The sequence below is a fragment of the Neopelma chrysocephalum genome, unplaced genomic scaffold (genome assembly GCF_003984885.1).
Source record: "Neopelma chrysocephalum unplaced genomic scaffold, ASM398488v2 Primary Assembly neopelma1_96246, whole genome shotgun sequence".
NCBI lineage: Eukaryota > Metazoa > Chordata > Aves > Passeriformes > Pipridae > Neopelma > Neopelma chrysocephalum.
The window spans coordinates 103,982-129,327 of record NW_020924895.1 but is presented as its reverse complement, the minus strand read 5'-3'; the positions used below and the strand labels follow the sequence as shown (position 1 = coordinate 129,327).

General features: G+C 38.6%; 1 protein-coding gene across 9 annotated transcripts; it reads left to right on the top strand.

The window, feature by feature from the left end:
• RNF170 (ring finger protein 170) lies at window positions 1–24,299 on the top strand. Of its 9 annotated transcripts, none has more exons than XM_027708465.1 (8): window positions 1–39; window positions 2,609–2,666; window positions 9,336–9,479; window positions 14,546–14,621; window positions 15,982–16,090; window positions 17,144–17,217; window positions 19,447–19,551; window positions 21,037–24,299. In XM_027708465.1, the coding sequence occupies exons 3-8, from the start codon at window positions 9,343–9,345 to the stop codon at window positions 21,304–21,306; spliced, it is 771 nt and encodes a 256-aa protein (XP_027564266.1). In that variant the 5' UTR covers window positions 1–39; window positions 2,609–2,666; window positions 9,336–9,342; the 3' UTR covers window positions 21,307–24,299. The 9 variants fall into 9 exon arrangements, with proteins under 9 accessions (XP_027564266.1, XP_027564268.1, XP_027564267.1 ...); XM_027708466.1 differs by having other exon boundaries at window positions 21–39; window positions 2,609–2,695; XM_027708467.1 differs by lacking the exon at window positions 2,609–2,666 and having other exon boundaries at window positions 7–39.
• Window positions 24,300–25,346: the final 1,047 nt, after the last annotated feature.

Sequence of the window (25,346 nt, the reverse complement as noted above, 5' to 3'; positions counted from 1 at the left end):
GGGCTGGGCCGGGCCGGGCCGGCGGCGAGCGGAGCTGAGGTACCGCGGGGGGCTGCGGGGCCCGCCGGCCGCCCCCCGCGCCCAGCCAGGGCACCGGCGGGATGGAGAGGGGAGGCGCGGCCCGCTCCCCTCCGCTGCGGGCCCGCCGCGGCACCTCGTGCGCCGCCAGCAGGGCTGCGGGAGGAGGGCTCCGCGCCCTTCCCTCCCCCCGGCTGTGTGTGTGCCCTCGGCTGCGGGCGCGGAGGAGCCGGTTGGGACAGGGTCCGGCGGGGCTGGGAGCGTGGGCTTGTGAGGGTGCTGCACCCACAGCGTCCTCCTGTGAGCGTGCTGTGGCTTGGCGTGTGGGTGGAGCGGCCCCTACGAGGTTTTAATTCTCTTTCTGGAGCAGGAAATGACCCTGCACCCACGGAGGTTCTCCTGTTAATGAAAGGGGCAGCCTCTGCAAGGTTTTCCTCTCTTCTTGTAGTCGAAAACAGCTGTGCACCCACAGACATCAGACATTCTCCTGTTGGTATCTAGTGTGGCTTGGCTTGAGGAAGGAGTGGCCTCTGTGAGGTTTTCCTCTCTTTTTTGGAGTAGATGTTGACTTACTTTCAACAGAACTTGGCTCTAGTAAAAATTAAAGAAGAGAAAAGCTTCCAGTATCTGAAGGGAGCCTACAGGGAAGCTGGAAAGGGACTCTTCATCAGGAACTGTAGTGATAGGACAAGGAGTAATGGGTACAAACTGAAAGAGGGCAAAATTAGGTAAGATATCAGGAAGAAATTTTTTGCTGTAAGCGTGGTGAGACAGTGGAACCGATTGCCCAAGGAGGTTGTGGATGTCCCAACCCTGGGGGTGTTCAAGGCCAGGTTGGATAAGGCCTTGAGCAACCTGGTCTAGTGAGAGGTGTCCCTGCTCATGACAGAGAGGGTTGGGACTAGGTCGTCTTTAAGGTCCCTTCCAGCCCTTAACATTCTAATATTCTATGCTTAGCACTAGCTCCAAATGGTGACTAGGAAGAATTTCTTCGCAAAAAGGGTGATTATGCACTGGAATGGGCTGCCCAGGGAGATGGTGGAGTCACCGTCCCTGGAAGTGTTTAAGGAAAGACTGGACATGGCACTCAGTGCCACGGTCTAGTTGACACGGTGGAGTTTGGTCACAGGTTGGGCTTGATGATCTCAGAGGTCTTTTCCAACCTAATTGATTGTGTGTGATTCTTCAGGTAATGCAGTTAATTTTTAATCTCAAAGACAAGGAGTCTGTCTGTGGCCAGAGAGCTCCTGCTTCCTCCCTGTGCCCCGGCCAGAGGAGCTCTCCACCATGCTGCAAAGGGGTCATCTGAAGAGTTTGAGAAACTCTTTCTCGTTAGTCACTTAAATTCTGGCCCATCTGAAGTTTGCAATGACAATGTGTGACATCATGATAAGTTCTGCAGTTCCCTATCAGTTAACAACTGGCCTGACACACAACAACATAGAGTACCAGGCACAGTGCACTGATAACAGCTGAGAATTAGATAAACAGCCAAGAAAGAAAGGGTTGCAAATGTAGAAGCTGCCACTTTATCTCTGTTTCTCGGAGTTCTTCCATTAAATAAGTTAGTAGTGTGGACAAAATCTGAGTACTCCCTTTATGTCAGCCTATTTTGAACTAAAATATATTGTAGAAGCCATGAAAACTTTCAAGTCTTCCCAGTAAAGTACCATCTGACTGGTCTCATTGTATAACATGCTGTTTAAGTTATGAATTGAATCTGTCTGCATTTGAAGGTAGCTTTCACATTTGGGAATGAGTTCTAAAGTCTTAGAAAGCGGCACAACTGTAACGTTCCATTATAAGTTTTAATGTGTGCTTTGAGCAATATACTTGGTACTTTTGACAAACAGTGCTTACACAGGTATTTTTCATTAAGGTTTTCTGCCACATCTTCCTTTAGATCCCGTTTCCCACTGCTTTGCTTGTTGCCATGAGGTGTAGATTGTATTTTGTTGACACAAGCAAATACAGTAATTCTTTTTTGTCTTGCTGTCTATTTTACATGTGAGGTTGTATATGCCAGTGTTGCTTTCTACAATAAGGAATTCTTGGGCACTTTTCCTGTGAGAGATTTGAAGCCTCTACATTCTTAGCTGAAGTATTACCGTATTTCAGTAAACATTATTATAATTAAGTGACAATATTTTCTTCTTCTTCCTACCTGATCAGGGAAGTCAGATATCCAAAATGAAGGCATTGTCAGGCTCTTCCTCATGCTCCTATCTACATATGGATTCAGGTCCACCCTCTGGTTTGTTTACAATTCTATACCTTTTGGTATATTTTAGCCTTATAAAGCAGTGCAAGACTTTGTTGGGAATCATTTTAGCAGGTCATGCATCACCCAGACAGATACTCAAAGTAGTAATGCTATACAGGCCATTGAATTTGTCTTTTTGCTTCAAGCCATCCATGTGGTTTCAAGCTCATGAGAAAAATATTTAGAAACTTTTTGTTTTCTCAGTAGAATTTCCCTTACTGCATTGCATCTGGAGTTTGCGTCTGCATTATTTTTAACTTGCAAAGCATGATTCCATCAGCAAAACTGAATATCTACTTTCTTTTTTTCTTCTTTTTTTCTTTTCAGGAAAAAATGTGCCTCCGAGACTGCTGACCTCAGACCTTGCAGAAACTTGCTTTACCAGGCAAGTGCCTCAGTTGGTCAGTTCTTAAGGTAGACTGAACAAAACCAATATTTGCCTTCTGAAATTGCTCTTACCCTCTTTTGGCAAGACTCTTTAGGCTGTTTCCTTTCTCTTTTGCGAAGAGCATACATGCACATGAATGTACAGTCCTGAAAGCAGAGATGGTTCATAGTGAAGAAGTAACTGAATATTATATACAGCTGAGTATTATATACAGCTGAGTGTGGCTATAATTTCATTGTACCAGTTGAGCTGATTTGTAACTCATAACAATCATGCATTAACATACTGCATGAAATCCTAGTAGGATGATCCCAAGTCAGTTTTAGCAATCTTCTCACAGAATGTATCTTCTGCTGTATGTTGCTATATTTGAATTTTTTTTTTACATTTCCCCTAGTAAATATGCCCTTTGGATTTCTCCTCCTGATTTTTAAAATGTATGGAGATACTTAATATTAGAGATTTTTGTGTATGCTTTATTCAAGTAAGACTGTGCTCACCAAAATGAAAAGCTAATAAATTCTCTTTCCTTAGAACCGTTTCTTTGGAGTACATAATCCATCATTTCCATTGTTTCTGGTTTATAGTGCTATATTTGCTTACATCACTATTTCGAAGTCCAACTTCAGAAGAACCTATATAAAATGTATCATCTCAGGATTTAGCTGATCTAGGATTTGGGCCAGTAAACTCATAGAGTCTTCAATACTTTTACTGTTAATCATGCTTATTATATACCTACTGTTGTTAACTGTTTCTGAATGCAGTCTGGGCATATCTTTGAACTCTCGTAGAAAGAGAGCATAAATAACTGTAAGATCCAGTTTGCTGGGTCAAATACATTCACAAAGTCCCGTTCTCAACCACACACAGTGGCCATGACCTGTTACTAACCTGAAGCAGAAAGTAATTGGGTAACATCTGATGGGAGAGGTCTAAATTATTGCCCTACATATAAGAATTTGTCTTTATTGTGGGAACTTTTGTCTATTTTTCTCTGAAATGAAATATGCTAAATTTATGCCTTAGATATTTCAATATAAGCTAATATGTCTTCAGGAGGTGGATTACAGAACATGCTCTGTTTTAGTATGTTTAAATTCTTCAAAGTTGATTCATGTTATCTAAAACAGGCCAATCTTATTAGAAACATGTTGATGCAAATTAAGCCAATTTTTTATTTGTTTGTTTCTCATACCATGGAAGAAAATTTTGAGGATTTAAAGCCTTTTTGTTCTTGAGAAAGTGTGACTCACAATATTTTACTAGTTGGAGATGAATTATCTTCTCCTGGAAAACACACGATCTCTACAAATTAAGCATCATTTTTAAGGGGCAGGGATGATGCTTTTGCTAATAAAAGACAATTGGCAAAAGGAATTGCAAGTTCTGATTTGCACACTAGCCCACCTTCACTGTCTTATCTTCATAATTTTTTCAAGTAGTGACGGTGGCTGCCAGTACTGCATCAAGAGGAAGATACTCAAAATAAAACTGAAATAAGTGAAAAAAACCCAAATCCCATTGTTCCATCCCATTCACTCCCAGCCCATCCCCAAAAGGACATATTGTTATAGAGGTTACCTTTCTGATTTTGAGCAAATTGTACCATACCCTCAAAACCAATACAGTAAAGTTAATAACGTGTAGGTTAATAAAGTTAATAACTTGTATCTCACAGCAGTATTGCTTGTGTGTTACCTCACTGTTAATTTCTCAGGCATCAAGAGAGCCTCTTACTTCTTTTTCACTACACTTGCACGTTCCTTTGGTAGTGGGTTCTAAAACTCTCTGTGGTTTTGAGAGTATATTAGCATATGGTACTCCCCTGATAAACTTGGAAAAGTTTGAATCCTTCAGAAAACTCTGGGAATACTGTCACTTTGGATAGCTGACAACAAGTATTTAACATATCATGGTAAACACTGTATGGTTTTAATTTCTTTATGAGCCGTAGCATGGGATATCATAGCTGTGCTGTCTGTTGAACATTGAAAATTTTAATAATACTTTTCAAATCTGTAAAATGAAGATATAATACATCCACACTAGTGTATGTCCTCATGCTCTGACATTTCCATAGGATCTGTATGAGCTTCCAAGAATGAAAGACATTGTACTTGCAGTATTGCTTATAATGGTTCTCCTTTTTTTGCTTAAACCTGCGTGCACTGTTCATACATAACCACAGAGGGGAAAAATGTAACTTTTGAAAGGTATGTAGATTCTTATTTGAAATGTAACTAAATTAGTGTTACGTTGTGTCAGTGATCACTCAGTGTGATAGTAGACAAGATGGTTTTCTGTTCAGACGGTTAGTTTCTGGCAGTTTTTGCCAACAAAACTGCGTGATTTTGCAAACAGCAAATTACATTCCTTTCTATTGCCAAGCATTTTGTGGACAGTTCGGTCTGAGGTTGTTTACATTCTGTAGCTATCAGGAATCCTAATGCAGATAAACCTGATCCCAGTCTACGTACTGTGCTGCAATGTCAAGCTGTAACTTAGCTATCCCAAGTGGAATGGAGGAGTAATTCCTTGTCTATTTTTTCTCTTTCTATATTGCTTCACTTCAAGCAAGTGCCAATAATCTGAGGATAAGATGAAATAAAACTGGAAATTAAGTTTTAGGCCTCTTTATTCCTGTTTTTAATGTAGGAAAAAGGCCCAACATTTTTGTCAGTTTTTTAAACTTTGCAAGTGATACTTTAAACATTCTGAAGTTGACTGTATGAATTCCAGTTTTGATGTGAGTATTGTTGGATGTGGCTTGATTTCCATCACCTAATTGGAACACGGGGCAGAATTGACCTTTCATTCAAGAAAGCCATCCTTGTTAAGACTTTTTCTCTTTTTAGACATTTAAGTATAACCAACATATGGTTTTTATTGAATTAGTATATACGTATGGTATGTAGGTTTTTATGGAATTTAGTATAAACCATGTCAACTTGCTCTTTAATTGTATCAGATTATTAGCAGTTACTATTTTAGGAGTGATTAGATATCTGTAATAAGGTCTGATTCTGGAAGTCTTCTCTGACATACAGTCTTTATGAATGCTGGTTGACTCTGAAGACTGAAGCAACTTCATTACTTTATTTAAGAATTAAATCACCCATATCTTGTTTATTAGTTGTACCACCTGAAAGAGCACCTCTGCTAAACACAAGCACTATGAGGCAAGATTCCTCAGCAGCTATTTTAGTAATGTTATCTAGCCTACCATTCATGCAAACTGCTGCAGGTGTCTTCATGGGCTGTTGTGGTTGCACCTTAAAAAACATGAACTGCAAGCTCGCAGATATTTTGTTTGAAAACATTCAAAACAAACTTGAAATCAAAAAATTCCTTCCTCCTTCAGGCAGACTTTTTTCTAATAGTTTGTTTTAACATTGTTTTCCTTGTAGCCATTGCTTTTTTAACATGGTAACTCAGAGATAACAGGAGGAGGAGGAGATTGTTACTGTCTCTACTGAGGCTTGAATTCAGAGAAAGTATGTATTGGTCTTTTGAACCGATACCCTTCTGTTTGTGGTTCCTAGTCTCCACAATTCACATCAGCTCTCCTGTGCAATTATCTGATTCAGAAAAAGTGCTAGAGATAATGAGGAAAATATGCTCAGCACTTGTTGGCTGTCCAGAAGCAGCAAGTTAGTTAAAATATGAACAAAATGAGCCTTTAGCTTTGATAGCTTGTCTTCTCTAGAATTCAGTGATAGAAGCAGCTGGGAGTGAGACTGAGGCAGGGATTCCACTCCCGCCTCTATACATCTTCGCAGTGTTTGATACACAAGTGAAGAGGAAGCGTCTTGAGGGAGTGGTGTTTTATGTAATGAGAAAGACTTTGCAAGAATTCCTGTTGGACACTATGTTTGTGTGAAAATGGCTCTTGTAAAAGCATATAAGTTGCAAAGTGAAGGGGCGAACTAGATACAAATAACTGGCCTTATGTGCAAGAAGGAAGAGAAGGTGAGGACCTGTGTGTTTCTTTTTCGGGTTCTGCTGCTAACTTTTGCACTGTAGTTTGGTGTTTCAAGAAAAGTGCATGAGCAGAAAGGAAGGCAAGCAGATGTAGTGAGTACTATTAATGGTAGGCAGATAAGGATTAAGAGTGTTGTTGCAAGGAATATACAGAGGGAGAGAGAGCTCTAGGGTGGATGTCTTGAAGGCTGTTCAGGGAAACTGAGTTAAGCTAGTGTGATATTGACAATACATATGTTGGTTTCAAAGTGCACCAAGCAAAGGAAACCTTTCAGGTGTTAGTGTGAGAAACACTTGCCTTCCAAAGGTACAGCTAAGTCCTCTGTGTCTCTGCCACAGTGTGTATTTCTGAAAGAAAAAAAAAAGAAAAGAAAAATTTTTCATACTTCATGGGATGTAGTTGTTCTTGGCATGTTGGTCTATTCTAACAGAACTAATGCAGGACAATGGAGGGATTAACACATACTAGTTCCCTGGAATTTACTTCTGATTTTGTTCTGAGTGGTCAACCCAGAAATTACAGTGTGACACTGTAAAAATTAGTGGAGTGGTGATGGTACTTAAGGAGAGAAAACGTAAGAACTGAAGACACTAGAATGCACAGTTGTGGAAAATGACTGTCCCAGAATTGTAAGAGAGAGAATCCTCTTCAGGATTGGATGTGCAAAGAAATTAAGTAATTAAGTATGCAGTTGGGAATGCTGAGCTGGGGAGGCATCACAGCACACCTACTAGTACAGATCCTCAGCACCAGGGAATTGCTGCTCAGAAAACTTACACAATATCTCCTTGTAGTTAAAGCCTCATGGCTTTAACTATAGGAACATAATTGTGTAATTAGCTATGCAGAGAAATGCTGTAACTCCTCATGTAGGCTCATGTTCCCATGTAAGACCTTTCCACAAAGATCTGGTCTTTTATTTATTAGCATATACGAAACTTGTCTTAATACTGACCTACTTCAAACACGCCTGTTGATGAGTCACTGGTGTTCCACCTTCGGGAGAAGTTACTCCTTCCAAATACTAAATGACATTTCAGTAGTTAGACTATGACACAGTTGCTTATGGAAAGCTGTAATTAGCAAAAACTTATGACTGTAGTTACAGAAATAATAGTCTCAGTTCAGACTGGGACGCTTACGATAACTTAGTTTATTGTTTCACTTCATATATGCTTCATTATTCCATTTTCATTTTCACAGTGAAAACCCAAAAATATGGCAATTAAAGGAATCTCCCCTTCATTCTCTATGAGTTTGCTCTGCTCTTATGGTACTTCATTATGCTATACCACTTACCCTTTTTAACAATGCCATTAGAATGGATCAGCTTTTCTTGTGTTGCTGCTACAGAGGGCAGCCCCCACAAACATAAGGAAGTGTGGAAAAAAAGCTCCACTGGTCATACTAGAGAAAATCTGGAGGGTGAGACTAGCTGTCTTATGGAAAAGATGACACTTTCATATTAGCCATTGACTGGCATATTGAAGTATTGCCAGGGTAGTCATTCCGGGTATCCACTAAAATCCTGATGACTTGTTATTTCATTTCAGTTTTGCAATTAATTCAGGGCCAGAGGGTGTCTGGTGATGTTTGCTACACAGCAAAGTTTAAATTAAAAAATGACACATGGGCCGTGAAGTATAGAGAAACACTGATGAAAGCTTTCAAGCTTAAGGCAAACACACTGGACTGGGAAATAGAGCAAATGATACCTGTCTTACCTGCCTTCAGAAACTGATACTGGGATTTGATGTCAGCTCCATCTGAAAAATACTTTAATTGTGTATGGATATAGCTTCAGTATGACTTTTTATGTCATTCACCCTTCTGATTTCATAATATTCACAGCTGTTGTTTATTTCACTGTGGTTGCAACAGGAATGATGTAGCAGTGTGCTGGAAACTTATTTTATTTTGCAGGTCTCCAGCTCTAGGTTTGTGATGTAGGTTAATAAATGTTAGCATTTGCCAGTCATTCTGATGGCTACATATGCAAAATTAATATAAAACAAATGAGTCTGACTGGGAAAGCCTGATAATACTCTTTTTTTTTCGAGTTCTCCACATGTTTCCAGCTGAAGGATAGTAAAGCACAGATAAGACAGGCAAAGTATAATATGCATTGGGTGATTCCTGTGTATGCAAATGGGCATTAAACACTAAAAACAGATAAACCCCAAATGTCCTTTTTTCTTTATTCACTAAGTAGTGAAAATTAGGTTTCTGTGTTGGCGTAGCCTAACAGGAATTATGTGATGTGTAATAACTAAAATGCTTGATAATACAGAGTCATTATAAATTTTTTAAATAAACTCTCCTTAGAATATGTCCGATTCAGTAATGACCTATCCCTATTCAATTTATTTTGTAAAGATTCCCAGGTAAACTGAGAGTTTGTTTTGGTTTTTTTTAAATCTTTAAATCTCAACACAGTCATTTAATATCTGTTTGCTACCGCACAAGACCTCTACAGTAAGCTCAGTGTTAAGTAAAAATAGATCTATTCCTTCTTCTTTTACAGTTTTTCCCCCAGCAATGACTATTCTGTCGTTTCAGGAATTTGTTGTGTATGTGAATAGATGAGTATATGTATTGTTTGTAACTATGTTTAAAATGTATGTGTGCACACATATGTTTTAATGTTTATGTATATGTATGTATTTCTTTTTACATTTTAGAGCTGTGATGGCCAGTCACCAAGCAGAAGTTCAGAGTTTGAAGCTAGATAATGATTCAGTTATAGAAGGAATAAGTGACCAGGTACTGGTGGCAGTTGTGCTCAGTTTCACTTTCATTGCTGCTCTGGTATATACGCTTTTAAGGTGAGAATATGTTGACAGGAATTAATCAACATACCTGCATTTATAAAATTCTAACTTTCTCAACAAATTTTTGCATTGGTATATAAAAACTGTGACTTTTTGACATTAAGGAAGTGATTGTGTGATCACTTACTCTCTTTCGTGGTTTAACTCACGGTTAGAATGAAATTATGCATTTCTCAAAAGTGGAGTTTAACTCTTCCTTATCTTCAGATGATCAAACTGAATAATGTTCATCATTCCTTAAAACTGAAAGTGGCTGAATTCAATGTCTATATGGCTGCTGTGTCATATTTGGTTACAAAGTACACATTTGTCAACAGTGACTCCAAAATTAAAGTGGGGTATAATCCTACAATGTATGTTCTAGACACAGTCTCCTTCCAAAAAAAAAAAGAAGCCTAAACCAAAAAACTCCAAACCCAAACAAATTGACTGATTTGTTTATAGATTAATATGCTGTTAAAACAGTGGGGTTTAATATGCTTTTCATAAATCAAAACACTAAGTTCAGAATTCAGTAACTCTTAATGGTCAAGTCGTCAAAGGTTATTTTCATTTCAGAGTTTTTCTTTGCAACCTAGCAAATATCTTAGCCTATGTGTTTTGGGAAGATGAGTCTGAGCTTCAGATTGGCTTCTTTTCTTTTCCTTTTGGTTTATGGATGTCTATAGACTTTTGAAAACAGAATAGTTTTCACAACCAAAGGAACTCAGTTTTAGTGACACATTGGCGTTACGAAATTTCCTGAGGAGGATATGTCCATAGGAGAAATATTAGAGGGGTAGGAGTTACTTGAGAGCAACCTACAAAAGAAACTAGAAGTGGGAAAGCTTGATTGGACTGCAAGGCAGTGCTGCTGTTCAGGACCAGGAGACCACAAAGGAATCTTAAGAGAAACATATTCTCTTCACCTTGCCTTTTTTCCCCAAAACTGTTCCAGTTACTCAGATTGCTTCAAGATGGCCTCTTTTAACTCTGCTCTCTAATGACTTCTCTATCCATTATGTTGACATTTTTGGCATTTGTGACTTGAATTGTGTTTGGTTTAAAAATTAAGTTTAAAATATTAAAAAAGTAACACTTTTTTTTTGAACTTTATTAAGTAAGTTAGGAACATGAAAAAAGAAGAGAGGGTCAGCAGTGGGCAAGAGTAGCAGGAGTTCAGTCAGAATTGGAGTTCAGGGAGGCGATACATCAATGATGAAAGGTTACTTGGAGAGGGAGATAAGGGCTTATTACTAACTCTGCAGTGTAATGACCTAGGTAAAAGGTTTGTCTGTGGATCCTGCTACACACTTCAGTGGTTTATTTTCTGGAGGGGCAAACAAACTCAGACACGAAGCTTCCAGTCTGGAAGCTTGTTTACTTCTGCATTGTATGAGTCTTGTCCAGTGACAGGACTCGAAGAAATTGCCTGAAGCTGAGTCAGGGGAGGTTTAGATTGGGTACCAGGAAAAGGTTTTTCACCCAGAGGGTGGTTGGGCACTGGAATGGGCTCCCCAGGGAAGTGGTCCCAGCACCAAGCCTGACAGAGTTCAAGAAGCGCTCTCAGGCACATGGTGTGATTCTTGGGATTCTGCGTAGGGCCAGAGGTTGGACTTGATGATCCTTGTGGGTCCCTTCCAGCTCATTATATGCTATGATTCTGTGATGACTGACAGTCTTACCAGCATCCTCTTACCTCTCTGCTCTGCCTTCTGGTACTTTCTGAAATTGCCTGTATTCAGCAGCACTTTTTCTCTACCTCCTTTGTATTGTCACCATCAAAATCTGCACAGTATGGTAGAAAATTACACAGGGAGGGTTATCAGGCATTGGAAAGGCCTGCCCAGAGAGGTGGTGGATTCACCATCCCTGGAGGTTTTTAAAAAGAGATTGGACGTGGCCCTTAGTGCCATGATATAGTAATTGGAGTTGGATCAGGGGTTGGACTTGATGATCTTGGAGGTCTTTTCCAACCCAACCTATTCTATGATTCTATGATTCTAAAAGCTGTACAGTAAAAAAACTATAGTACTTTTAATTTATTTATCACAAAGTGGGGGAGAAGAAAGGTATTTTCTTCTTCTTATCTTGTTATCTTAGGCATTACAATGGTCTGTGTGATCCTTACACTGTGTCCATTAGCCCAGTCTCTTTGCCACCCATATTTCTGTACGCGACATCTGAAATACTTAAGTTGGATAGGAACAGGTCCCAGGTAAGCATACGTGAAAGAATGCTTAGGGTAATGAACAGTTGCAGGAACAGAATAAAAAGGGAAAGTAGGTGAGTACCTGTTGCAGTAGATCTTAGGAGGCAGAAGTGGAATATGGAAAGAACTGTTAAGGGATATGGTTACTGTAGTTGTTTCCAGCGCTCAGAACTCAATGAAACATCACATCAAGGCGTGAGCCGAAGGTGTTCATGCTTCTGGCAGAGAAACTTACTGCCATAATTAACATGTGTACCAAGTTGCAGATGTTTAGTTCAGGTACTGTATGATACTTTTGTAAAACCTGTATGTTTTTGAATTATGAATTTTGATAAAATGAAGCCAGATTTCTTTCCATCATCTTTAAAACTGGTGAGTAGGTTGTCACATTACAAGTGAGATTGTAAAAATTCAGACTAGTCAACAAATTGAGAGAGAGAGACAAGGGAGACTTACCCTTTAATTCCCTGCTAGGGATTCCTTATTAGTCCCAGATGACTTACCTACTCCATGTTTATGGATCTGCAGGTTTAGACCTTTTAACTTATTTTTCTATCCCATCATACGGTTTGATTATAAGATGAAGTCAATATTTTCAGCAGAAGCGAGATCTTAATCCTTGAAAATTAACAGTGGCCATCACTACACAGTGATGCACCAGTCCCCATAAGTACTGTCCCTAACTTTCCTTGTGTGACACTGCACACTGTATGAGTAGGCAGCCTTCCTCCTTCCTATAATAGTAGTTCGGTGGGGCCCTCTGTGGTGCATAATACAATCTTTCCATATCATGGGACTTTTTTCCTCAAGTTTTGGAGTACTGGCACTCTGAAGTGGGGAAGTAAAAAGCCTTTGCATCTAACTTTATTTCTTTCTGGCTTGGGTTTGATAATACCTTTAGTTACATAGCAGCATACTGGTTTTCATTTATTTAATTTATCTTCTCACTCTAATTACATGACAGAAGTTATGAGTTTGATGTGTCTTGAGCTGTGCCTGTACCTTCCTGAATATTGCACAGTGTTTTGCTACCTCATCATCTTATGCATAAGTGACAGGATATGCTATACCTCTACAGCTGTACAAATACTCTCATCTACTCAGCATAGCATGTGATACCAAGGTAAAGTCATATAAATTAACATTTTAGCAACAAATTTGCAATTAGTTGTTTGTGGAGAAATAAAATTAAACTGGCTTATAATTCACACCTTCTACTTGTGTGTGAATTGAATTGAATTTCCATATATATCAAAAATTCTGGCAAACTGAAGGTTTGTAGCATCTAAACAAGAAAATACTTTTATACATATAACATGTATAAAACATGTGGACAACATCCACAAAAACTGACTCATGGAGACCCAGGGTGGGTAAGAAGAGTTTTAATAGAGCCTTCCCTTTATATAACTTTCATACATGTCACCCACATTAATGTTAAATAAATTTACTCTTTACAGATAGCCATGAAGGTATTAGTATGAAAAATATGGGGCTTGTCTATTCCTCCTTGAAGAAAGAATGAAGTAGATAAAATGTTAAACATAGCAGTAATGCAGTATTGTGATTGCCCACATTAAATGAAGGAAAATATTGCAGAAGCTCCTAGAGCCCTTGAGGAAATGATGTAATAGAACTGTAACCAAAAAATGTCCTAAAAATTCAACCAGTACAACCCTCATCTCTTACAGAGGATCAGCTTGCCTAGATATCACTGGAAGCATTGCAACATATTTTTTTTTTTTAACTTCTAGTCAAGGATAGATCGCAATACCCTGAAGTAATCTTCTCTTGTTTTGTACACTTAGCAGTTAGAAATGGTTTTCCATGAGCCTTAGGTAACTGTGGGAAATAATTGCTCATATCTATAGAATGAAAGCCTTATCCTGTCCCCTTTTCTCTCCATGAAGAGTCTTCTATATAAACTGACATTTCTTCTTTCTTTAGTGCTTAAAAAATGTGGGCAGTAGTTCTTATTCTCTTCTGAACTTCTTCCAACTTCTCTATATGTTTTTATGCATTTAGCACAAAATGGAGAACAGAATCCAGCTGAGACCTCAACAGTGATGAGCAGAATGTACCACCATTGAAATCCATATGAATAAATAAAGCATAAAAATTGTTGTCAGCATATTTTTTTAATTCCAGTTCAGTTCCCATTGTGCTTTTGAATTTCAAATTTGTAATATATCCATCCTCCTTTCTTCAGTGAGTCCCTTCCCTATGATTCCTCTTGGCATCTCCAACCTGTCGTTTTCTTGCCTGTAGAGTCTTTCTTTTTAAAAAAAGAGTGATTTTAAAAGAATGATTGCTTTTTATATCCAGTCTGCTGATAGTTACATAAATTCAACATTCTAAATCTAAGAGTTTGTCTACCCTTTCTTATGTAAATGTTATGTAGCAGATAAAATTGAAATAGTTAGGAGGTTTCAACTCTATAACTTAGGCAGTAGGTGAAAAACTAATAAATCTGTGAGTAAACTAACAAGTAAAAAACTAGCAGTGGAGACATAAATGAAAATTATTTCTGCATGTTTAATATAAAAGCTTTCAAACAACTTCAGTTTTTGTAGGTTTATGTCTTAATTGTTTTTCAGATTCAGATCTAGTTTTAACATGATTTAATGATTGATTATGGAGTCTGTCTGAAAAATCTGACTGCTATACAGCTTTAAATGTCCAAAGTAACTTTGGGATCCAGAATGAATGTCCTGTTTCCTTAATTATTTGTGTACTTCCTTTTAAATCCTTTAAAGCAGGAAAGAATGATTTTTTTTGCCCTTTGTTCAAGTTTCATATTTTTTTCCAATGACTTATTTTTCAGTGTCGGGTCACAGTGTTTTTTTATTGTTTGTGTTTCCTTTCACAGAAATGAACACCAGAACATACATCCAGAAAATCAAGAGCTAGTGCGAGCTCTTCGGCAGCAGCTTCAAACGGAGCAGGTGCTGTGCTGAGTGTTGCCATCATTCTGCTCTCTGATGTGGGGTAGTGTAGACTTCTCTGAGGTTCTGGAAGAAGCTGGTTATAGAAGCTTACTTACTGTACAGAGGCATCTTTGAAATTCATCAAGTAATGAGATAACATAGGCTTTTTTAAATGGATGCGTTAAGTAATTAAAAGTAATTATTTGGCTGGTTCTTTCTCTCAAACAAGTTTTTGCCACAAGGTGGAGTATGTTGGATGACGCTGTGTGCTTCCTGCAGTGCTCCTGGGAACTTAGTGGTAAAGGAAAGGAAATCTGGAGTACAGCTGCCGAGGCAGGAGAGGGGTTAGATGTTTAGACTGATAAAACAGTGTGTAGCAGAACAATGGCACAGCAGCAACAGCCAAGCAACAAAGAGGGACAGAAACTTTTTTACCAAAGCCTTTAGTAACAGGATAGGGGGCAATGGTTTTAAACTGAAAGAGGATAGGTTTAGATGGGACACAAGGAAGAAATTCTTTACTCTGAGGGTGGTGAGGCACTGGAACAGGTTGCCCAAAGAAGTTATGGATGCCCCATCCCTGGAAGTGTTCAAGGCTAGGTTGGACGTGGCATGGAGTGACCTGATCTAATGAAAGGTGTCCCTGCCCATGGCAGAAGGGTTGGAACTGGGTGATCTTTAAAGGTCCTTCCAGTTCAGAGCATTCCATGATTCTGTGACCACATCTAGTTCTGACAGGTAGAGCCTAGGCCAGGTTACTGGAAATTTCTGAGTACCAGCCCCAAAGTGAGAAGCCTTTCTTCTGGAGAATGTTGAGAAGAGTCTTTCACTGTGATACTTCTTGAAATAATGACAGTGCATATTCATGGGGAAGACAAATACAGCAAAATGGGGAGAAAAACTTTTTCATGACAGTGACTTACACAAGCTGGCGTCTGTGCTTGGGCTTGAAAACACTAAATGCTACAGCTGGTAAGCAACACAGTTCAGTTACCTGGTTCTGGACAGATCTACTGTCCAGGATAATGAAATAACAATATAGCTCTGAGGTTGTTATTCATGCTTCAGCATATCTAGCCTAACTCAATGTGAAGAACCAAGGAGGTTCTTTCATTGTGGTCTTCAACCGTGAAGCACACACTTATATAACAGATGAAGGGAAAATAATGGGCTGGTCACAAGAAGAACTTGCTTAGTGAATCAGTGCGTTTAAGTGTGTTTGATTTTTGCATTTAAATATATTTCTCCCTCATTTCACATAGCTCTGTGTTTGACTTGCAGCAAATGAATGCTAATTTATTATTATTATTTTAAACCCAGTAGACTTACATAAAAATAGTATCTCTTAACACTTTGCATTTCTCTGCCGTTCCTGCAGGATGCCTCTGCTGGTGACCGACATCGCTTTTATACAGACATGTCCTGTCCAGTCTGTTTGCAGCAGGCTACGTTTCCTATAGAAACAAACTGTGGGCATCTCTTCTGTGGTAAGCAAGAAAAACTCCCAAGTTGCAAAGATAAAACCAGAACAGGAATACAAACTTTTGGCACAAGTACAGGCACCCTAATTCAAAGCTTTGTTTGCTTTTAACTGGCTTTTAGTCCGCATTAGAAATAATTTTTTTTATAAATAGATGAGAAAATACATTTGTTAATAAACAGTCACTTTGAGAGTGTGCTTCACTTTTTTTCTGTGCTATCAGGACTTCAACTGTGGTTAATTCTAAAGTGTCAAAGAGTATAATTTTTTTCCATTTAGTAAACAAATGAAGAGACTGAAAAACATTTGGAAATGTACTATTTAGAAAAACTGGTTTAGAAAAAGTAGAACATTCTGCTTGATATTATTTTTATCTCAGAGAATATTTTTTTCCTTGGAAGTCCTGAAGAATTAAGACCAAGTTCACAATGATTGAAGTGTTTGCCTTTTTGGTTGGTGTTTTTTTTTTTTGTGGCCCTGCTATTCAAATTTATATGTAAACATCCTACCTAGCATTTGGCTTCCTCTCCTTCAGGTTCCCAGTAGGATTCTTTCAGGACATTCATCTAGTTTTATGGAGCATATAATGCATACCATGCCTAGTTGTTTAAATGAAAAAATATACAAATTTGGAGAACAGTTAAAGTACTCACATTTTGATATATTTATTAATCTGTTGAAACTCTGGTGATAAAGCCAGGTTTTTAGGATAAATTTTACATCTGACATTTTTGTGACTTCTACATTTTGAACTGGCAAAAATTTTAATTATTTGTTTCTTAATGACTAAAAAATTTGCTTTGTCTTCAGGAAGTAATACCTTAAAATTAATGATTCCATCAAATCCTGTTCAGGATTTTTCTCATTAATAGCATTCAATTTGAACATGTTGGCTCTTGGCACCTTCTGTGAATGCTGTATACAAAATTACATAAGAAAATGTAGCTTTAACCTAACTGCTTATACACTTCTGTTGTTTTCCTTGGTGTGTAACGTATTGTTTCAGGCAATGGGGTTTTTCAACTCAGAAGTTTAAATGTCTGTAACTTGCTTTCATCAGGTTCCTGCATTATTGCCTACTGGAGGTATGGCTCATGGCTCGGTGCCATCCGTTGTCCAATCTGCAGGCAGACGGTAATATTTTAAGGAATTGTGAACCTGGCAATTTGGGTATCTAGTACAGCTTGCCTCAAGGCACTTACATGTGAACCGCAATAGTGAGGCTGACAGATGAAGCTGACTTTAAATAGAGAGATATGTAAGACATCAATAGTGGACATTCAGTTTTTCTGAACTTTTTGCTCTGCCAAATGGCTCAAAAAATACAGATTGTTCCTGCATCTCAAATATAAGTAAACAGTGCTGATAAGTCAGACATTTTTCTGTAAAAGAGTATATGAAAACAGAAAATTGTGAGATTTTAACTATGATCCTTTCATGCTTTCTGTTTGGGATCTAATAAAACTTCTTTACCAGCACTTGCATCTGAAAGGCCTGGCTGTTGTGGAAGACTGCCAGTAGGCAGTACACTACTGGTTTCTGAGAAGTACCCTCTCCCTTCCTTCTCTCCCTACCAAAAAAACCTATCCATGTCAATTTCTTATTTTGTCCCTATTTTTAGCTTGTATGTATTATTAATTTGAGCTTTGTAGAGCAAGCATTAACTTACTTCCTACGCAACTTACTTACATTGTCAGTTTGAAATATGTTCCTGCAACTCATTAACTCTTTCTTAGGATCTCTTGAGTCTCTGATAGTGTATTTTTTAACAAAAGTACATCTTTATTTTATCAGTGCACAAACTACAAGCTACTAACTTCTGATGAATTGTATAACTTGCTTCTTGCCCTTACCCCTCCATTATATCCTGCTTTGATTGTGTTTTTCAGCAGGACAAATGACTGTAAGAACACAGATGAAGGAAAGAATAATAAGTATGACTGGAGGAAGAAGGTGTAGGTTTAGAGTGTAGCCAGTGAGGAAAAAGACACAAAAGCTAAAAGTGAGGAAGGGGGAAAGTGATTTTTTTAGTGTCTTTCCTTACATCTATATTCATTCACCTTCCTCTGAGTAACAGATAAATTAGGTGGTACTGCTTGCATGGTTATGTATTCATTCTCACCCTGATTTATAAATGGGGAGGGGAAGTATGTACACATGAACAACATGAGTCATACAGAAGGTTTGTGGCAGGGCTAGGAGTTGAATGTAGATCTGCTCATGCTGTCGTTTGCTAAATGTGACTGCCACACAGATTCAAGATATATGTGAATATTGTGTGCAGTTTGGGGCACCACAATACAAGAAGGATATGAAGCTGTTAGAGAGTGTCTAAAGCAGGGCAATGAAGATGGTGAAGGGCCTTGAGGGGAAGCCGTGTGAGGAGCAGCTGAGGGCACTTGGTTTGTTCAGCTGGAGGAGACTGAGGGGAGAGCTCATTGCAGTTACAACTTCCTTGGGAGGGGAAGAGGAGGGACAGGCACTGATCTCTGCTCTGTGGTGACCAATGACAGGAGCTGAAGGAATGGTCTGAATTTATGTCAGGGGAGGTTTAGGTTGGATATTAGAAAAAGGTTCTTCCCCCAGAGGGTGGTTGGGCACTGAACAGGCTCCCCAGGGCAGTGGTCACAGCACCAAACCTGACAGAGTTCAAGAAGTGTTTGGATGATACTGTCAGGCCCCTAGTGTGACTCTTGGGGTTGGTCCTGTGCAGGGCTGAGTAGGACTTGCGATGCTGTGATTGTGTGAATATGACCTTCCACATTGCTCTATGTTTGCATGAAAGTTAACCCAAGAACAGAGCAGAATTCTCTGTGCTTACTGAAGAGCTGTTCATTTATTATTCTGTATTATTCTCCTTCATCTTGGTATGAATACTCATATGCAAAAATATAAGTTTTGCTGCTTGTTTGTTGACGTGCAAGGCCATTCTAACGACAGTAAAAGAAAGGCCTCATTGATTGCTTTATTTGATTTTCAATTTAAGAAACAAAATTAGATTAATTTGGTAAATTGACTTTGTTCTCATAATCATCTGTCCCACTTATGAAACATAAAACATTTAGGTGTTTAGAAAAAATATCTGTAAGCCTCTTTCAAAAGGAAGGTTCTTGGGCTTTTTTTTTAACAATCTCTTTACAAATTAATATTCTGTAAAGAACTGTAAGCAATTAATTAGTTAAAACTTAATAGCAGTATCCACGTTAGTTTATTTAGTTTCAGTTTATTCTCCTATTAAATATTAAACTAAACCAAAGCTTGTTCTGTGTAGTCAACTGAAGATGACTGTTCTCATTTATGGTTCACAATGTCTGCATTTAAAAAACAATTTCACGTATAACATATTCTCCCTCTTGTGCCTAGGTAACATTGTTTTTACCACTCTTTGGTGAAGATCAGCAGGGTGCAAACCAAGTGTTTCAAGATGTCAGTGATTACAATCGGAGATTCTCTGGACAGCCCAGATCTGTAAGTTTTGGGTAAATTTGGGCGGAAGTCAGTGATTTTAGGAGAGATTAAAAGCATTCTTTTACTTTTTCCACCTTCCTTTTTTTTTTTGCTCTGGAATATGGATTTTCTCTTCATGATACCTGGGTCTCAGGCAAGTTTTTTTTTTAGGAAATTCACGTTTATATGGTCAAACCCAAGACCTCAAAGTTATTTATTTGTGATTTGTGGAAACGTACAGAAACTTGCATTTTTGTTGTGAGTGAGAACTGCTAGTAAGCCTTGAGTTCCCTGGTCATGTGTTAAGCTGCTTTTTAGGTATGAGTCATTATTTTGAAAGGATCAATAATTATTAAAAGTACTTACTGAAATACATGACCTGCAAGTAAGAATATTCATTTGATTGATCTCTTTACATTGATTAGAAAAGGTTCTACTCCGCGCCTTTCTTCTTCAGATTTCAAGCTATATGCTGTCTTGACTTTTTAATTTTCCTCATAGATTGTACTGCAGTCTTTATTCTCCTCTCTGAGTGATGAAAACAGGACTTTTTTTTCTACAAACAGCTAAACAGTTCTGCAAACTTTAGAATGTCAGCCTTGTTAGCCTGTCTTCTGTGTGCGTCCTGTTTTGCAAGGTGAAACGCACACGCACACGTACGAGTAACTCCCTGCTTGTCTTCATTTGTCCATTGGCTTTGGATATAGTGAGAAAACATCAGCAAGAAAAATTTATAGTCCAAAGAGACAGAAGAGGGAGGGGTTTTTTTCATGTTCTAAACCACAAAGCAGTTATGCTTTTGATCCAGAATAGTTTGAGACTACCTTTCAGGCTCCATTAGACCTCTCTGTGGGCTCTGTGTCTAGTCCCCAGTAACACGTCTAAGAGCTCATCAGAAGTCTGCACTAAAGCCCTAATTAGACTAGATAAATTGTCTTTGATTTATACACGGTGTTTTGCCTTAACCACACACAAAATTCCTTTCTCAAAAACCTTTTCAGCCTTGGCAATAACTCATTTTAATGGAGTTTAATGGCCCTGTGTAGGAACTGTGTACAGTAGAAAGGAACAGGTTTAAAAAAAAAATGTAAAAGTTCACCGCTTTCTCCTCTTCACAACAAAAGCCCAAATATTTTCTACTGAGCAGTCCCTCACTAATGTGTCAGAATCATAGTAGAAAAATAGAAAGGAGCCAGGAATGGATTAATTTAAAGGTTCTTTAGTATATTTGTTTTCCTCCAGTAGTCATTGCTTTTCCTTCATAGCAGATGCCAATGTATTTCCTAGTGATGTATGTTTTATATTATACAATAACACAGTTTGACTATTTATTAAAAACATATATATTCCAAATCTAATGTATTACCTCACAAAACTAAATCATTAAGTCTTGTCTTACTGGTTTTTGTTTTAGTTGCTATTAAATAAAAGTTACTAGTAATAGAAACTTCCATTTAGCCTGGATGTGTTGCTAAAGCCAAATATTAACTTTTGGTTTCTTTATAGATTATGGAAAGAATTATGGATCTGCCTACTTTACTGCGACATGCTTTCAGGGAGATGTTTTCTGTTGGGGGCCTCTTCTGGATGTTTCGCATCAGAATATTCCTCTGCTTAATTGGAGCCTTGCTCTACCTGGCTTCACCTCTGGATTTTCTTCCTGAAGCACTCTTTGGAATTCTGGGTTTCTTGGATGATTTCTTTGTCATTTTTCTTCTGCTGATCTATATCTCCATCATGTACCGAGAAGTGGTGACACAGCGTCTGAACAGATGAGATGGATGAAAATGGCCCAAAAGCAGAGGCAGTTGTGGAATGTTTTAAAAAGAGAACTGTAATGTAGGTATGATATGGCAAGGTGCCTGTGTACAATTTTAGTAGTAACAGTTTCTTAGCTGGTTGGCTCATATAAGTATGAAGGGTTGATACGTGGTGATGCTTAACTGGAATCTTTAATTTCTGCATTACATATGCTTTTATCATGTTGTAATAAACTACCTTCATCTACTTCCACCTGATGAACAGCTGTATCTAATCAAAGCAGGAAACACCTTTTTGGTGCATTGTGGTTTGTGAAAATAAAATTCTAGTAAAGGACTTCAAGCAGTAAGTCCATTTGAGTAATCTAAACAAATGTAAGAAAATTCAGAAATTCTTCACAGTACAGTTGTCATGGCTAAATTGTTTGATGTCTTACTGCTGTGGGCTAGAGTTTTTTGAAATAAAAGTAGCTTTGTGTGTCTCTGTGGAAGAAGAAACCCAAAGACCGCATTACAATTATCACCCCGCAGTTTGCTGTTGTCCAGATGCTTCACAGAAGCAAGGGTGACACCTCAGTGTTGCTTGAACTGCACTGTGTACGGTTGCATGCAATTCGTACCATTTTGTTTCTGTATTTGAGTATGTATACAAGGTATCTGATCTACATTTTCTTTTTTGGTTGGTTGACTTGGATGTGGATAGGAGGGGTTCTGAATTACCTTGAAAAATATCTGTGATAAGGGACCACAAAAAAATCCTGGAAATGTTTTTAAAAATAACAGGGTATTAATCATCCCTAAACCTGATTTTCTTTTTTTTTTTTCCTATGTTGAATTTGAGCACAGCCTATCATAGTAATTTCAAAATACTTTCATTTTAAGCAGGGAACGCCACTAGAAAGGTCCAGGATGTGAGAGATCAATGTATTTTTTAGCTAGAAGAATGATGATTGCAATTTTATTTTAACTTCCTGAGTACTTGAAAGACAGTGAATTGACAGATGATTCTTAGCGTGTTTACATATATGGGATGAGACTTACAATGAAAGGGACCTTTTCACAATTTCAGTGTTTTCCCCATACAGGTGTCTTTCCACAGTTTCTAGCACTTAGGCACGTGCAGGAAGATGATAGAGCTGGAACCTGAGGTGTCAGTGGATGGGGGTGGAGATTGTCCTTCATTGTCACTGTTTTAAATGACATTCATTTAAAACACAATTCTCTGATTCTTCATTTGAGAATTTAATTTTGAAAATCCAGAGACATTTTACAAATTAACTGGAAAGCTAAATTTTTCTTTATTGCTGTTTGTTAGAGATGGGCAAGAAGAGAAAAGGGAAGTGCAACAAGGGTAGGAGGAGGACAGCTAGACAGAAGATTACATTTTTGGAAGCAAGTGCTGTTGGTTTTTGCAAACTCACTGTTCTTGAGCTTCTTGGTTGAGCTTTTCCCATTTTGTTGGCACTGCTAATGTATGGTGATGGTTTAGTGGCTACCTCAGTTAAAAGTCATTAAAGTATTATTGAGTAAGCATGGGATATTTATAAGCTGTTAGGTGCATTTACAAAGCAAGATAGTGGTTTAGGATGTTAGGTAAGATAAGATTTCACAGTTTTGCTGGAAGTATTGTTTTGGAGTTTTTTTTGTTTTCCCAAGAAATCCAGCTGAGGGCAAACTCCAAAAATTTATTTTTAATTGAGTAAATTTAACACCCCCTTTTCTCCTGGAGTTTAACTTGTAGGTCTGTTTAGAGAAGAGTGCGAACTGCTGTTGTACAATAACTGGAGTCCATTCATAGAATTTGTTGATCTAGTATCTCCTCCATATTTTTACCCTATGGTTGTGTTTATCATTTTCCTGTGGTTTTCTAAATCCAGAGTGGATATAGATGCACATGAACCTGCTTACTGATTTGTGTTCTTTGAGCTTCCCAATCCCACATGCTACTGTGAAGTTCATGCAGAAATATGCATCCAATCTAAGGGGTCTGTTCCTGAAGAGTAGACCTTCTGGCATACCTGAAATCATACACAGACCACATCTGAATGCCTATATGAAGTTTTCCCATGTTCCATTTCTTCAGTACATTTCTGATGGCCAGAAAGGTTTCACTCAGAGGCTTCTGCTTACTTTTGAATATTGGGTAGCATTGTAAGCTTAAATTCAACACATTAAATGCTTGACAGAATTAGGACCATCCTTCTTTTTCACCGATACGCGTGCTTGCTTGTGGATACTCTTTTTTTGGTCCTGCAAGCTGGTGACAAGCAGTATTATGACTTGCTCAGGCCTTTTTGTGTAATGTGAAGATGCATCTGTCCTGCAGCGTCTGGCTGCTGCTTCTTTACACAAATCTGAAATAGCTGTAAATGAGCTATCTTGGGCACTTAGCTTGAACTTAACCTAAGCTCTAGAGCTCCCAAGAAGCTGAAGATTAAAACATGAGCGTGTGTTATTCCTGAACTGTGTGCTGCCAAGTTGTTCTGGCAGCAATGTTAAAGGTAAGGGCTAGAGCTGAGCCCTGGCTTCAAGGATGTGAAGAAAATATGTGTTGCTGTGTGCTTGGTTTTGTCTCCTGGGATGGGGTAGATGTGTCACTGGGGGGGGGGAAGAAAAAAATGGAAAACTATATCAGGAAGAGGTATGGAGATAAAATACAGTCCTTAAAAGATGACAGTGTCACCAAAAAACTTTGTGAAATATATGATTGTTCCAGCAATATTAACAAGGAGGAAAACAGAAGTTATATTTAATAGCTCTTACACAGTAACTTGTAGCATCTTGAGGCCTAATGGTCATCGCTGTACAGAGCGATCCGTTTCTGTGCTGTTGTGTGCCACACCAGTGATGTCTGTGAGGACAGGCAGAATGGTGTGGTTTGGGGATACAATTTTGCTGTAAGTTTCATAGAACTGTAGCAGTTATGTTACACTAGATTTTTAAGACAAAAGGATATAAAACTACTTGTTGTTACTTTTAATGATAATAAATTGCTGTTAAAGTAAGAGATTCTCTTGTATTATTTTATTGACTTTCTGGCTGCAATATTTTTTTATTTCCCCTTTTTTCCACTTCCCTGGGCTAAAGTTGTCAGTGTGGCATCTCACCCTTAAAGGGAAGGGAGCACTCAAGATTCATAGGTGCTCATGGTTGAAAAGAATGACAAAAATCAGAGGGTCTGCAAAAGCTTACAAAGTTTTATTAGTAAATTACATACTTCACATGGAAATTGGTATGTTAGTCCTGGACCTACTATAAAAGTAGGTTGTGGGTTTTGAGGAGTGGGGTAGGGTGAAAGGGAACAGAGAGATGAATTAAAGAGGGGCAGAGAGAAAGAAAGGGAGAAGGAAAGACAGATCACCAGTCCTGGCTCCAGCATCAATCCAGCTGGGGTGTCCTGGGGGTGACTGTGCACCTGGACTCAGTGTGGGTACCTTTTATAGACATATTTATCTGCCCTGGAGATAAATTTCTCACTTTCTGTGCATATTAATATTTATGCACAGTCCATTCTCCTAGACCTTCCTGGAAATGGGTTGGAGGGCTTCAGGGATCTTTGGAGGTCTTGATCCACCCCTACAGTCCATGCCCATTCTCAGCTTCATTCCTGCACTCACGCTGTGCTGTGTTGTGTTTATCTCCAGGAGCCAGAACAAGGAAGTTTTTCCCAGAAATGTGCTGCCCTACCTCCATATGGCCCTTTCTCCAGCCACATCCTGTTCTTTCTCACAGTGTGTTGTCACCAACAATCTTTGGCTGTTATTACCAGCAATCCACGGTTGGCCCCACAGCCTGTTGGTGTTTGAGGCGTACACATTAGCCTCCTCGTCTTCTAGACCTCTGCAGGCAGTAACTCCTCTGCAGTCTTGATCAACTCTTGTCTTGATATCTGTGGACAGGGTGTTCAGAGATAACTGAGTGGTTTTCATCTTTATGATTGCCATTATAAAGATTACAAAATTTCCAAGATCTTAGTCCCGACAGCATATTGTACATGGGATGTCCTTCCCTGAGCAGGACCTTCAGATCCATGGGCACTAAGCTTTCGGGATGATA

Coding starts and splice junctions, on each gene's coding strand:
- RNF170 (XM_027708464.1), top strand. CDS start 6,288: ATGCTCAGCACTTGTTGGCTGTCCAGAAGCAGCAA. Junction 14,622..15,981: donor AGCAGCTTCAAACGGAGCAG/GTGCTGTGCTGA, acceptor CCGTTCCTGCAG/GATGCCTCTGCTGGTGACCG. Junction 19,552..21,036: donor TCTCTGGACAGCCCAGATCT/GTAAGTTTTGGG, acceptor GTTTCTTTATAG/ATTATGGAAAGAATTATGGA.